This window comes from Salmo salar, chromosome 12, assembly GCF_965601325.2.
Source record: "Salmo salar chromosome 12, fSalSal1, whole genome shotgun sequence".
Taxonomy (NCBI): domain Eukaryota; kingdom Metazoa; phylum Chordata; class Actinopteri; order Salmoniformes; family Salmonidae; genus Salmo; species Salmo salar.
Window position 1 is genome coordinate 46,529,658 of NC_138302.1, and position 15,329 is coordinate 46,544,986.

Sequence of the window (15,329 nt, forward strand, 5' to 3'; positions counted from 1 at the left end):
TCTTCAATACGCAGCAGTCCAGCCTTTCGAAACCCGTTGATGATAGTGGATTTTTTGACAATGCTCCACGCTGTCAGGACCCACTGACAGACTTGACCATAAGTTGCTCTTCGCATGCGGCCCGTTTCAGTGAAGGATTTCTCCCCACTTGTCATCCAAGCCTCCCACTGAACACGGAGCGCCACCTTAAATGCACGATTTACACTGATGTCGAGTGGCTGCAAATACTTTGTTGTGCCCCCAGGAATCAGGGTGACAAAATGACTACCGTAATCAGAATGATGGGAAGTTTGAGCGCGCTCGATTTAATCTAAACAGTAAACAAAAAAGTTGTTTGACCTTAACCCGTTCGGCATTTTCATTGGTCTAATGAAAGCTTCATGCCGCCAAAAAACTGAGCACGTCACAGAATGTGTTTTTTTGGAAAGCGGGAAAAATCCATATATTAGCCGCGTCACTGTTTAAGCCGTGAGGTTCAAAGCGTGGGAAAAAAGTTGCGGCTTATAGTCCGGAATTTACGGTAATCTGTGTTTTTTCCCCGTCATTTGCCTTTGAGGCGGAAAGGAATAAACAATGCTTTTTAACTTTGAAGTCAGCTCTTTAGCTGAAACAAATGAAAACTATATTTTGGATCAATTAAAGTCGAGCAGAAGACTTGCGATGTCATTTTTACCATATTAAATTTGATTTCATATTTTATTTTCATTGTATTATCTTTTTGTTACCATTTCGTATTCTAAAATCCTGGTTGATAAAAAGTGAAGTGCTGTTTTGTCCATTGATGGTGCGTGTTTGACCCAGGTGTTTCCCCTCCCAGTTGTCAGGGTTTTCCCCGTTGTATCAAACAGTCATGTTGAATTGTGACTTGATTCATCTTTGCCACTTCTTGCTCTAAATGTCACATATGTCATAACCTTTTAACATCACAACGATTCATAGATGCGGGACAGAGCAGCAAACTGTAGTGCTATTACTCAGTATTAAATAAGATAGAACACAAAGCTATCAGAGCACAGCATTTCACAGCCAAAGACATGACAAAATCAAATGGAAAGCATGAGGCCAGAATTGGAAGAATCCATAACTGAAGTGCTTTCAACAATTCAATGTGCAGTCTGCCATGAAGCTGTGCATTTTATTCGATTGGCCTGTATATCACACAGGGGCATCTTATGATGTGAAGATACTGTGTGTTTACACTTCACAGATGTTGTACTTTGTATACAATATCTATATAAAAGTTATATTCTCCTTACAAAACGTAGTAATTGTTATTCATGGCATGTTGGAATTTCGATTTCGGGATTCAATATGTGTTCAGGAAGCGTGTCTGATACCTACCTTGCTGCCCAAATACAACGCAAAGCCCTGTCTTAATCACAATATCTTCCTGCATTGTTTGTTTGAAGTATTAGGGGGTTGTTGCCATGAGGGATTGAATTAATTGATTAATACTTTTATCCAATTAGTGTTCCCTCATGCAATTAATCAGCTGGCCGGGGTTAGGCCCACTTGGTTGGCCGGACTGAGGCAGACAGTTGCTAGGGGCCTGAATCGTGACTTAGAGCCATCCACCTTTTTCTCTCTTGCCTCTATTCTTCTCCATCCTCCCCTCCACACACCTGGCGCGCGCTCCCCTCATACAGTACTGTGCCATCGCTCTTGTGCTCAGAGCACATTGTTTGGGTGCTTGCCGAACACAACAAATGGCAGGCTGAAAACAGTTCCCTCCAGATAATCCAAACAAAAACAACACATTTTCATTATTGTGGCTCGAGTTGTGAAGAGCTAGAAGAAAGTTGGCATGAAAAGACGTGCACGTTTTGGAGAGATAATGTAATTTAATTTAGTTTGAACGATAAATGAGTTGAGCTTTAGGCACGTTTTGTGTTTGCAGTATGCATTTAAAACATTTATACAATTTCATATATGATGAAAAACACTGCAGTGTAAAGCCCAACCAGTGATAAATGCCTTTTGTTCTACAGGAAAATGTGATGGTAACCTATACTTTTCCTTCTTGTCTTTTTCAGGTTTTGTGTGGGCCCTCTCTATGCCTGAATCATCCAGAAGAATTCTGGAATGGAATAAGATCTGAGCCAATGGAGTTCCCTAATACTGCAATGGAGTGAAAAGAGATGGTCGCTGGACCATACACAACCCTAGGGTCCTGGACCTAGAGAGAAGCTTGTAATCTGTGGATCTGAGGAATCTAGTATCCGAATGACCTGCATTTCTTTGAAATACATTTTAATTTGAAAATACAAAATAAAGATATCTTGAAAGATAATAACTATGAATTTTAGTGTCAATCAGCTCCAATAGTTTGGAGTTAGTGGTGAGATACCCAAGGTTTTCAGTAAGATTTGAACCTTGTTTTACCAGTTGCATCCCAAATTGACCTTGATAATGATACCAAGGCCATTTCAATGGTTATAGGTCCCATGATCTTCTATTCAACGGAGCTTGTCCATTGCAGGATTTCCCAAATGAATGTGTTTGAATAATAAAAAAAATACCATGTATGGATTGAAATTGTCAATTTGAATTCTCAGGGAGTTTTGTATCAATATCAGGCCCACTCCCTTCAACACCATACTTTTTTAGAGATTGTGGTGCTGCCATCAACAACGTGAAACTGTGCTACCCATAAAGTCTTGGAAATCTTGAATGCAGTTTTCCCTTGTACAGTAACAAAACACATCTGTTATCAGAATGGATTTGATACCAGTGTAGACAGACAGTGGAGATAAGTCTGGAAAAACTCAATGGCGAAGATCACATGGGAAAGATAAATCTGTTTCAAAATGATTTGTCAAGTTTCTTCTGCAAAGAGAAAAAACATTCTGCAGTCTTTCTAAATTCACCGAATCATGGCGTGTCATGACATGCCCTGCATCCTGAGACGGAACAATTTAAGACAATTGAATACTCAAGAATCTTGTGAATTAATCCAAGAGTCCTAGAACAGAAATCTTGGTTGTCCTTGGAGTGTTTGTTCTTCAACATTGCTGGCTTGAGGACTCTTTTCACCTCTTCGGTAATCTCCGTCACATGTAGAGCCAATCAGGATTTTCCAAAATGGCTCCCTGTTGGAGACTGGGAGCTTGCAGCCTGTTGACGGCCCTTTGGCTTTTGCATTGCTGTAGTTGTGGATGGTCAGAGACCACAAGGACTAATGGCGTGGCCAAGGGTGAAACGAAGGAGCAGGAGCTCATGTCCCATGAACGAGTGAAGAGAGGATGGGTGTGGAACCAGTTCTTTGTGGTGGAGGAGTACACGGGCACGGAACCACTCTACGTTGGAAAGGTAAGCCAACTATGTCTGAGAGATTTTTGTGTGTTTAGGGGGATAACACTAACATAACAGTTGAAGTCTTTGCTCGAAACATCCCCAGACATCCTATCCTCATTCATATCTTACTTATGAGTTGATTGCGATTTGATTTGTATGACATGTTATGATTGGAAAAGATAAGATGGCAAAAGCAAAAGAAATAGGGAAGGTGCTGGTACATTTTTACTGCATACCCATGATTGTCTGAATTCAGTCATTAGCAATTGATAATCGTGAATTAATATTTTAAACTCTAGTCTGAATGCTTTTCCTTATAAAGGCAGGAATTACCCCCAGGCCTCCCCATCTACCACTGTATTCTTTTTCTATTAGGAGACAGATTGTGCTATCTATTCAGACAGGATACATGATAGGCCTTAGCCAGACCGATAGAGAGAATGAGCAGAGGAGAGAAAGAGGGTGGGGTGGGGCATGAAGATAAAGAAACAGACAGACGGACAGACAGATGAACAGACACACATACAGATGGACAGAAAGACAGACAGACGAAAAAACAAACAGACTGAGCATGAGCAAAGATGAGCTCAAAAGAATGAGAGGTGGAGAGAGAGGATTCATGCATTTCGAAGTGATTCATTACGGGAGAGTGTGGCGGGGGCAAGCGAGGCACTGATATATAAACGTGGTAGGGGCATAGCAAGGGGGAGAGAAAGAGAGATGATTTTATTAATAAAATTACCCAGAGTTATTGCTGTCCATGAAGCCGGGGCACAAGCCAGGACTATTAATAGTAGCTTGGTGGTGATGTTGCCGGACTCATCCATCGGTAAGGATATCAAAAAATTTAATTAGAGCAATATAGGATTAAATACGGCCAGTGTGGGACATTTAGACAACTTCTTCTCGCCCAACTCAGCAAAGCTGCCAAGGCTGTCCTACTGGCCATTAATCTGCTAATGAAATATTAGTTTCACTAAATGGCCACTCACATCGCAATAAACTGGCAGCTTTGTTTGATACATTTGGGTAATGAATTTCCTTGGCCTTCTATGATCTGTCCGTCTGTCTGATTCCCCCCTTCTGCTAAGTTCAATATTCAAATTCTGAAAGCTTTATTATCCCATTCAGTATTTATCTACAGTATGTGTTACCCATTTCCTGGTTTGAGACTAGTAGTTCAGTCAAAACTCATGTCAAATCAAATCAAATTTTATGGTCACATATACATGGTTAGCAGATGTTATTGCAAGTGTAGTGAAATGCTTATGCTTCTAGATCCGACAGTGCAGCAGTATCTAACAGGTAATATCTAACAATTCCACAACAAAACATAATATCTACCAAATTCCACAACAAAACATAATACACACAATCTAGTAAAGGAATGGGATAAGAATATATAAGTATAAAATATATAGATGAGCAGTGACAGAGCAGCAAGATGCAATTGATAGTAAAGAATAGATAGTGAAGGATATAGTACACACATATGTGTAAGGGCTGTCATCGTAATAAAACCAAGGTGCAGCGGAGGATGTGTATTCATTTTGAATATTTAATAAAATGAACCACTATAAACAAAACACTAAACAGCAACGACAGCAAACAGTCCTGTCTGGTCAAAAATGAACGAAACAGAAAACAATCACCCACACCCCCAAAGGAAAAAACAGGCTACTTATGTGTGACTCCCAATCAGCAACAACAAACTACAGCTGTGCCTGATTGGAAGCCACACGGCCAAAATCAACGAAACAAACCAACCTAGAAAAAAGAACATAGAACGCCCACCCAATGTAACACCCTGGCCTAACCAAAATAACGAACAAAAAAAACCTTTCTATGGCCAGGGCGTTACAATATGAGATGAGTAATGCGAGATATGTAAACATTCTTAAAGTGCCATTATTAAAGTGACTGTGTTCCATTTATTAAAGTGGCCAATGATATCAAGTCTCTAGGTAGGCAGCCGCCTCTCTGTGCTAGTGGTGGTTGTTTAACAATCTGATGGCCTTGAGATTGAAGAACAGCTACCATCTCTCTGTCCCAGCTTTGATGCACCTGTACTGACTTCGCCTTTTGGATGGAAGCGGGGTGAACAGGCAGTGGCTCGGGTGGTTATTGTCCTTGATGATCTTTTTTGCCTTCCTTTGACATCGGGTGTTTTAGGTGTCCTGGAGGGCAGGTAGTTTGCCCCTGGTGATGCATTGTGCAGACCTCACCACCCTCTGGAGAGCCCTGCGGTTGTGGGTGGTGCAGTTGCCGTACCAGGCGGTGATACAGCATGACAGGATGCTCTCAATTGTGCACCTGTAAAAGTTAGTGAGTGTTTTCGGGTGACAAGCCACATTTTTTAGCCTCCTGAGGTTGAAGAGGCGCTGTTGCGCCTTCTTCATCATACTGGCTGTATGCGTGGACCATTTCAGTTTATCAGTGATATGTACACCGAGGAACTTAAAACTTTCCACCTTCTCCACTGTTGTCCTGTCGATGTGGATGGGGGGGGGGGGGGTGTTTTGTTTAGCTGACATTGAGTGAAAGGTTATTTTCCTGACACCACACTCCGAGGGCCCTCACCTCTTCCCTGTAGGCTGTCTCGTCGTTGTTGGTAATCAAGCCTCCCACTGTAGTGTCGTCTGCAAACGTGATGATTGAGTTGGAGGCGTGCATGGCCACGCAGTCGTGGGTGAACAGGGAGTACAGGAGGGGGCTGAGAACACACCTTTGTGGGGCCCCAGTGTTGAGGATGAGCGGAGTGGAGATGTGGTTTCCTACCTTCACCACCTGGGGGCGGCCCGTCAGGAAGTCCAGGACACAGTTGCACAGGGCAGGATCGAGACCCAGGGTCTCAAGCTTAATGATGAGTTTGGAGGGTACTATGGTGTTGAATGATAGTAAAGTTTTGAAAAACTTTTGTTATTCAAATTAAAAGCCCAATGAATATTCGCCTTTGTGTAATGATTTAACTCTCACCGCTTGTGGAACATTTATTTTGAAGGCACATATAAATAACAACTGCACGAGGACAGACAGTGACTGACAGGCTGACAAAGATGTCACAGTTACAAATAGTAGCTAGCTAGAAATTTCGCAAAACTAAAAGGAAAGTAGACAATGAATGTAGGGTGCTCCAGCAAGAGTGGACATCGAAATATTTATTTATTGAGGTATCAGGGAAAGCTGTGTGCTTAGTGTGCAAAGAGAGCATCAATGTCATGAAAGACTACAACTTGTCCCGACACTTCCAGACGAAGCGAGCAGAGAAATATAGGACTATGTTTTCTGAGCAGAGGGCAAGTGCATCGAAATAGTTGCTTTCTCAGTTGCAAAAGCAGCAAGGACTTTTCACAAAACTGCATTTAGGAAACAACGGAATTGCGAGAGATAGCTATATACTGTCCCACAAAATTGCTTACAAAAGCAAGCCATTCGCTGAGGGCGAATTCATTAAAGAATATTTAATTGACTCTGCAGCAATACTTTGCCCCAACAAGAAAGAGCTGTTTGAAAATGTTTCCCTGTCAAGACGAACAGTGACACGGCGTGTTGAGGACATCGCAGAGAATATGTAACAAAGGTTCAAAGACAAGGTAAAGGATTTCACCTATTTCTCCTTGGCCTGGATGAGAGCAGTGATGCATGTGACATGGCACAGTTGTTGATATTCTTACGAGGCATAACCCCAGACTTTGAAATTACAGAGGAGTTTGCTTAAGTGCAATCAATGAAGAGCACAACCATAGGGAAAGATTTATTGGAGGAGGTTAATAAGTGTGTGGCAAAGCTGGGACTGAGTTTTGACAAGTTATCCAGTGTGACCACTAATGGGTTCCCAAACTTGACAGGAAAAAACGTTGGCCTTTTGAAAAGGATACAAGATGAAGTAGCTGAGCTGAACCCAGATCAGAACATAATTCTCCTGAGTTGTATTATTCATCAGGAGGTGCTATGGAAATGTGTTATGAAAATGAACCATGTGGATACCGTCACTAAAGTGAGAAAATTCACAAGAGCAAAATCTTTAAACCGCAGGCGGTTTGTCTCACTGTTGTAAGAGACATTGTCGGGTCATGCAGATCTCCCCTACCACACAAACATGAGAGGTTAGGGAAGGTGCTTAAAAGGCTGTGGGACCTGAAGTCGGAGATTGCTGAGTTTTTGCAAATGAATGGAAAATATATGGATTTCCCTCAACTGCAAGATAAAAAATGGTTGGCTGATTTTGCCTTCACTGTGGACATCATGGCCCTCATGAATGAACTGAATTCCAAACTACAAGGGAAGGGCCTTTTTTGCATATCAGATGTAGAGCCTTGTCAAAGCCTTCAAGTGAAAATTACTCCTCCTGACCCGCCAAGTAGAAGCCAACAATCTCCCCCACCTACCAGACTACTAGTCTGTTGCCTATCAGATGACCAGCGGGAGAAGTATACATCGCTGCTGCGTGCTTTGATCAGTGAGTTTTCTCGTCATTTTGAGGATATCAAAGTGTTGGAAAATGACATACTGTTGGTTTCCTCTCGTTTCACCTTCAATGTGGATAACGCTCCCACTGATCTGCAACTTGAGCTTATCGATCTTCAGTCTGATGCAGTGATTGGATAACTATTCAAAACAATGTCACTGACGAGGTTCTATGTATCTCTCGATGAACAAAACTTTCCAAAGATTAGGAGTCATGCTGAGAAAATATTTGTACTGTTTGGCTCAACCTATGTATGTGAACAGACATTTTCAGTAATGAAATATAACAAGTCAAGGCACAGATCATCTCTTACTGACTCTCACCTCTCAGCGATCCAGCGCATAGCGACGTCAGAAACTATACCTGACTTCACTGCTCTAGTCAATGCCCATCACACTGATTGAGTAGTTTAAATGTACAGTCGTGGCCAAAAGTTTTGAGAATGACACAAATATTAATTTTCACAAAGTTTGCTGCTTCAGTGTCTTTAGATATTTTTGTCAGATGTTAGTATGGAATACTGAAGTATAATTACAAGCATTTCATAAGTGTCAAACGCTTTTAATGACAATTACATGAAGTTGATACAAAGAGTCAATATTTGCAGTGCTGACCCTTCTTTTTCAAGACCTCAACAATCCGCCCTGGCATGCTGTCAATTAACTTCAAGGCCACATCCTGACTGATGGCAGCCCATTCTTGCATAATCAATGCTTGGAGTTTGTCAGAACCTGTGGGTTTTTGTTTGTCCACCCGCCTCTTGAGGATTGACCACAAGTTCTCAATGGGATTAAGGTCTGGGGAGTTTCCTGGGCATGGACCCAAAATATTGATGCTTTGTTCCCCGAGCCACTTAGTTATCACTTTTGCCTTATGGCAAGGTGCTCCATCATGCTGGAAAAGGCATTGTTCATCAGCAAACTGTTCCTGGATGGTTGGGAGAAGTTGTTCTCGGAGGATGTGTTGGTACCATCCTTTATTCATGGCTGTGTTCTTAGGCAAAATTGTGAGTGAGCACACTCCCTTGGCTGAGAAGCAACCCCACGCATGAATGGTCTCAGGATGCTTTACTGTTGGCTTGACACAGGACTGATGGTAGCGCTCACCTTGTCTTTTCCGGACAAGCTTTTTTCCGGATGCCCCAAACAATCGGAAAGGGGATTCATCAGAGAAAATGACTTTACCCCAGTCCTCAGCAGTCCAATCCCTGTACCTTTTGAAGAATATCAGTCTGTCCCTGATGTTTTTCCAGGAGAGAAGTGGCTTCTTTGCTGCCCTTCTTGACACCAGGCCATCCTCCAAAAGTCTTCGCCTCACTGTGCATGCAGATGCACTCACACCTGCCTGCTGCCATTCCTGAGCAAGCTCTTTACTGGTGGTGCCCCGATCCCGCAGCTGAATCAACTTTAGGAGACGGTCCTGGCGCTTGCTGGACTTTCTTGGGTGCCCTGAAGCCTTCTTCACAACAATTGAACCGCTCTCCTTGAAATTCTTGATGATCCGATAAATGGTTGATTTAGGTGCAATCTTACTGGCAGCAATATCCTTGCCTGTGAAGCCCTTTTTGTGCAAAGCAATGATGACGGCACGTGTTTCCTTTGCAGGTAACCATGGTTGACAGAGGAAGAACAATGATTCCAAGCACCACCCTCCTTTTGAAGCTTCGAGTCTGTTATTCGAACTCAATCAGCATGACAGAGTGACCTCCAGCCTTATCCTCGTCAACAATCACACCTGTGTTAACGAGAGAATCACTGACATGATGTCAGCTGGTCCTTTTGTGGCAGGGACGAAATGCAAGTGGAAATGTTTTTGGGGGATTCGGTTCATTTGCATGGCAAACTTGGCTTTGCAATTCATTGCAATTCATCTGATCAATCTTCATAACATTCTGGAGTATATGCAAATTTCCATCATACAAACTTGTGTCATTCTCAAAACTTTTGGCCACGACTGTAATGTTGAGCTCTCTCTCTCTTTCTTGTGTTTTTGTGCATATCCATTAACAAGAGTTCTGTCCGTGGTGCACTTTTCCCTCTGTGTAGTTCATTACATGTTTAATAATGAAAATACCTACCAAAATGAGAACATGGATGTGGTTTATTTCTGTGCATGTTAAAATATGTAAATAAGTAGCATATCTGGACGTGATTTACAGTAGATATATCTGTCAACACAATCACACATGATGTATAATCCTGTAATATGATTCTGATTAATATGAGCCTGACAGAATGCATGTAGAAGTTTGTGAGGGTCTTAGAGGCCATGCCAAATTTCTTTAGCCTCCTGAGGTTGAAGAGGTGCTTTTGCGCCTTCTTCACCACGGTGTCGGTGTGGTCGGACCATTTCAGGTCCTTGATGATGTGCACGCCAAGTAACTTTAAGCTTCTGACCGTCTTCACTGTGGCCCATTGATGTTGATGGGGGGCGTGCTCTCTTTGCTGTCTCCTGTAGTCCATGATCAGCTCCTTCATTTTTTTTAGGTTGAGGGAGAGGTTATTTCCCCAGCACCACTCTGCCAGGGCACTAACCTCCTTCCTGTAGACTGTCTCATCGTTGTTGGTGATCAGGCCTACCACTGTTGCATCATCAGCAAACTTGATGATAGGGTTGTGGTCGTGCCTAGCCACGCAGTCATGGGTGAACAGGGAGTACAGGAGGGGGCTGAACACACACCCCTGGGGGACCCTCATGTTGAGGATCAGTGTGTTGGAGGTGTTGTTGCCTACACTCACCACCTGGGGACGACCCGTCAGAAAGACTGGGACCCAGGATGTTCAGGTCTAATGCTTACCTAAGGTTGAAAGGGAAAGGTGTTCCAAGGTTTCCATGCAGATTAATATAAAGCAGAGATCTGAAAGTGTTTATACAATCTTAAGTCTTAAGAGCCATTTAAGATAGTTCCATGCCAATGCTGAACCACATTCAGGAGGTAGAAGGTTACAGACATAGACTATGGCTGCGTTTACACAGGCAGCACAATCCTGATGTTTTGCCCAATTATTTGGCCAAAGATCAAATAAACAGTTATTGGCAAAATATCAGAATTGGGCTGCCTATGTAAACGTAGCCACAGAATCACATTCTAATTCTGTGGTTATAGGTACTTACAACTACTTAGGATACATTTGAACTCATTGTCAGCCAGAGGCATTCAGATACAATCGGACAATAACATATCTGAACCAATGGTCTGGATACTTAGAATGATGACCCTTTTGTATAAGGGGGAAAGAGAATTAAACCTTTTCCACCTTTATTGTAGTAAATATAGTAAACCCAAAGTGTAATAGCAGGTTTCAAACCATTAAAAACTACCAGGTTTAAAGATATTATAAACCAAGACAGTATTGTATTTCCTCTACTATATATGATTGATTGATTGGTTGATTGATGGATGGATTGAATGATTCATTCATTCATAGTTTTTTTTTTTTTTTTTTTGCTTAGCCCATATTAGCTTACAAGACACTAGCCATCAAATTGTACACAAAACATAAAACAAAATGAAATGTTACATGTATAGATCATAGATTATAAAAGCATACTGTTTGGTGACACAACCTTTGTCTCAAGCTGTATTCGTTTGTTTCATTGCAGATACAAGATGTGTTAGACTCAGTTAAACCCACACTCTGTGAGATGTGCATGCCACCAAACAGTGGGCCACCAACTAAAAACGTAAGCAATTGAGCGAATGCATTCCATGACATTTTCACATGGACTTCTATTATATATCTGTTGTGATATATCTGTAGTGCTCAAGGAATGTCTTGAAAGTTTGAGCAACACTTATTTTTGAAACATAATTTACATTATGATTTATTGCTACACATAATTTGCTTGCAAAGCCTCCTATGACAACAAATGCATAGACAAAGGAATCATTGTCCTTTTTTTGTTAAGGCTATTGTACTGCACTAATATTATTACAGTTAAGTATTTGTAAGTCATATTATTACAAATCAGGTATTTTTCATGACATCTCACAGACTGTGGCTTTAAATTTCATTTAATATTTATAGATTTACAGCACAATAGATCAGATTAAAACAATAATTGAAAGACTAAAAAGGGTTGAAACATGGGCACATGTAGTATGGACAACTTTGAATGTCATTGAGCTTTGTCTCTTTACCAGACTGACCACATGTATAGTCACGATTCAGTGTTATTATTTTCATGGACAGTATTTTGCTTTCCGATTGGCTGTGAAAGTTAAGTCATGTTTGACGACACGTTTAATCGGTGTGTTAAGTAGGAAGCAGTGGCGTCAGTTCAGCTAAACCAAGGGTATGGCAAAGTGGGTGGGGAGGATGCCCCCCTCAAGGGATTCTTTAGAAGTTTAAGTTAATTTGCTACATTGCTACACAATTTAAAAACTCAAAAATGCTATTTGGAGAACAGCAAAAATTTAAACAAATGACCCCCGACATTAATTATCACCACAAAATTCATTTTAAAGGTCTCTTGAATGGTGTGCACAATGTTAACCATCACTCAACCTCATCATAAATTGACTAATTTACTTATGAAACGGTGCATACAGTGCAACATGAAATAGATGCATAATAAACGCTATCAAGTCACATCAAGGCCGACTTCAAATGCCAACATCAATGTGAACGTTTATTTTCATACCAATTAGGGCTGTGACAATGCCAGTATTGCAATATTTTTTCCATGGCAAAAATGAAAACACGAAGCTGACCTGACTCTGGTCCTAAAAAGCCACTGTATGTAAAATGTTGTGTGCTATAGCTTGGGAAATAAATAAATGTGACTCTGGATGACAACATAATGTGTGTTTCCAACATTAGGACTGTTTTCCTAAAGAAGTTAAATCCTCTTTGTGTTTTGTTTCCTTGCCATGATACTAACCAGTATCGCGATACTAGTATCATCCCGGCCCTAATACCATAATATTAAAACAAAATTGCACACTAGCCTACTGGGTGAAATAAAATATCAATTACAGCTATCACAATATATATTTTAATAGCAATAACATAGCTTTTGGTTTCGAATGGTCACCAAAAAGTAGGGCTCCCCCACCTCCCAATTCCTAATTGGCTATCAGATTACAACAAGGCTTCTCTAGGAAGTAATGATAGAATTAGCCGTTGCCAATGAGATACACTGAAAAGACAATATAAAAGAGGAATTATAAACTGAGTGGTTTGGGCCCTGAATGCTGATTGGCTGAAAGCCATGGTATATCAGACCATATAACACGGGTATGACAAAACATGTATTTTTACTGCTCTATTTACGTTGGTAACCAGTTTATAATAGCAATTAGGCACCTCGGGGCTTTGTGGTATATGCACAATATACCACGGCTAAGTGCTGTATGCAGGCACTCCGCAACAAGAACAGCCCTTAGCCGTGGTATATTGGCCATATATCATACCCCCTCGGGCCTTTTTGGTTAAATATAGCATGTATGTTAATAATTGTCAATAATTGTTATATGGATGTGTGAGTGTGTGAGAGGGTTGAGTGGGTGTACAGTGTGTGTATATGTCTGTGCATATGAATGGTACAGCGAAGGAGGGTGATATGTGTAGGAGGGCGAGCGAGAATAGGTGAGCAGAGGCACAATGCCAATTCACTACACAAAATGTAGTATATCTGATCTCGTTTTTAACTTCAAATCAGCTGTCTCATTTGTAATGTCCTTCTGTAGGGTGGTTTGCCCTGAATCCAAAGTGACACCAGAGGGCTTCGTTAGCGTGCGGACCTCTACTTGGCAGGCAGTTCCATATCCCATCCACCCCTGCTCTTTCTCTGAGTCAGCCCTCAGCTTGCCCAGTTATGTATGTGTGAGACAGGGTGTAAGATAGAGAGAGAAAGATAGTGTGTGTGTTTGTGCATGTGTGTTTTTGTCTGTGTGTGGGTGCCAGCATTTGTGTGTGTATGTGAGTATTTGCACAGTCAGTTTCAGTGACATGGCTAGGGATAGCAGACCTCAGGATAAGACCCAGATGCAGATACCCCCCACCTCTCGGGACGCCACCTGGCATCCTACCCGGGCACATACCTGGTCGACCAGGGTGCCGGCGGTGGAACTCAGCGATGAGGGCTGGGTCCCCGCTAGGAACATCCTTAACCCAGCCCTCATCGCTGAGTTCCACCGCCGGCACCCTGGTCGAACAGGTATGTGCCCGGATAGGATGCCAGGTGGCGTCCCTAAAGGTGGGGGGTGTCTGCATCTGGGTCTTATCCTGAGGTCTGATATCCCTAGCCATGTCACTGAAACTGACTGTGCAAAATACTCACATACACATTATTTTTTAAACATCATTTAGATTATGATTTATTGCTACACATAATTTGCTTGCAAAGCCTCCTATGACAACAAATGCATATACAAAGGAATCATTGTCCTTTTTTGTTAAGGCTATTGTACTGCACTAATATTATTACAGTTAACTATTTGTAAGTCATATTATTACAAATCAGGTATTTTTCATGACATCTCACAGACTGTGGCTTTAAGTTTCATTTAATATTTCTAGATTTACAGCACAATAGATCAGATTAAAACAATAATTGAAAGACTAAAAAGGGTTGAAACATGGGCACATGTAGTATGGACTGGTAACCAGTTTATAATATCAATAAGGCACCTCGGGGCTTTGCAGTATATGCACAATATACCACGGCTAAGTACTGTATCCAGGCACTCTTCAACAAGAACAGCCCTTAGCCGTGGTATATTGGCCATATATCATACCCCCTCGGGCCTTTTTGGTTAAATATAGCATGTATGTTAATAATTGTCAATAATTGTTATATGGATGTGTGAGTGTGTGAGAGGGTGTACAGTGTGTGTATATGTCTGTGCATATGAATGGTAGAGCGAAGGAGGGTGAATAGGAATATGTGTAGGAGGGCGAGCGCGAATAAGTGAGCAGAGGCACAATGCCAATTCACTACACAAAATGTAGTATATCTGATCTCGTTTTTAACTTCAAATCAGCTGTCTCATTTGTAATGTCCTTCTGTAGGGTGGCTTGCCCTGAATCCAAAGTGACACCAGAGGGCTTCGTTAGCGTGCGGACCTCTACTTGGCAGGCAGTTCCAAATCCCATCCACCCCTGCTCTTTCTCTGAGTCAGCCCTCATCTTTCCCAGTTATGTATGTGTGAGACAGGGTGTAAGATAGAGAGAGAAAGATAATGTTTGTGTAGTTGTGTCGCTCTGTGTGTGTGTGTGTGTTTGTCTGTGTGTGTGTATGTGTTTGTATATGTGTGTTTGTCTCTGTGTGTGTTTGTGCATATGTGCGCGTGTGTTTTTGTCTGTGTGTGGGTGCCAGCATTTGTGTGTGTATGTGAGTATTTGCACAGTCAGTTTCAGTGACATGGCTAGGGATATCAGACCTCAGGATAAGACCCAGATGCAGACACCCCCCACCTCTAGGGACGCACCTGGCATCCTACCCGGGCACATACCTGGTCGACCAGGGTGACGGCGGTGGAACTCAGCGATGAGGGCTGGGTCAAGGATGTTCCTAGCAGGGACCCAGCACCTCTCCTCTGGGCCATAACCCTCCCAGTCAA

At 41.9% G+C, this 15,329-nt stretch overlaps 1 protein-coding gene across 1 annotated transcript in view; it reads left to right on the forward strand.

Moving 5' to 3' along the window:
- Positions 1-2,037: 2,037 nt before the first annotated feature.
- LOC106565306 (cadherin-22-like) overlaps positions 2,038-15,329 on the forward strand; it is a 138,792-nt gene continuing 125,500 nt past the window's right edge. The window contains exon 1 of the mRNA XM_045691397.2: positions 2,038-3,309. Within this exon, the coding sequence (XP_045547353.1) occupies positions 3,082-3,309 (228 nt within the window). The 5' untranslated portion in view covers positions 2,038-3,081. The remainder of the gene's footprint in view (positions 3,310-15,329) is intronic.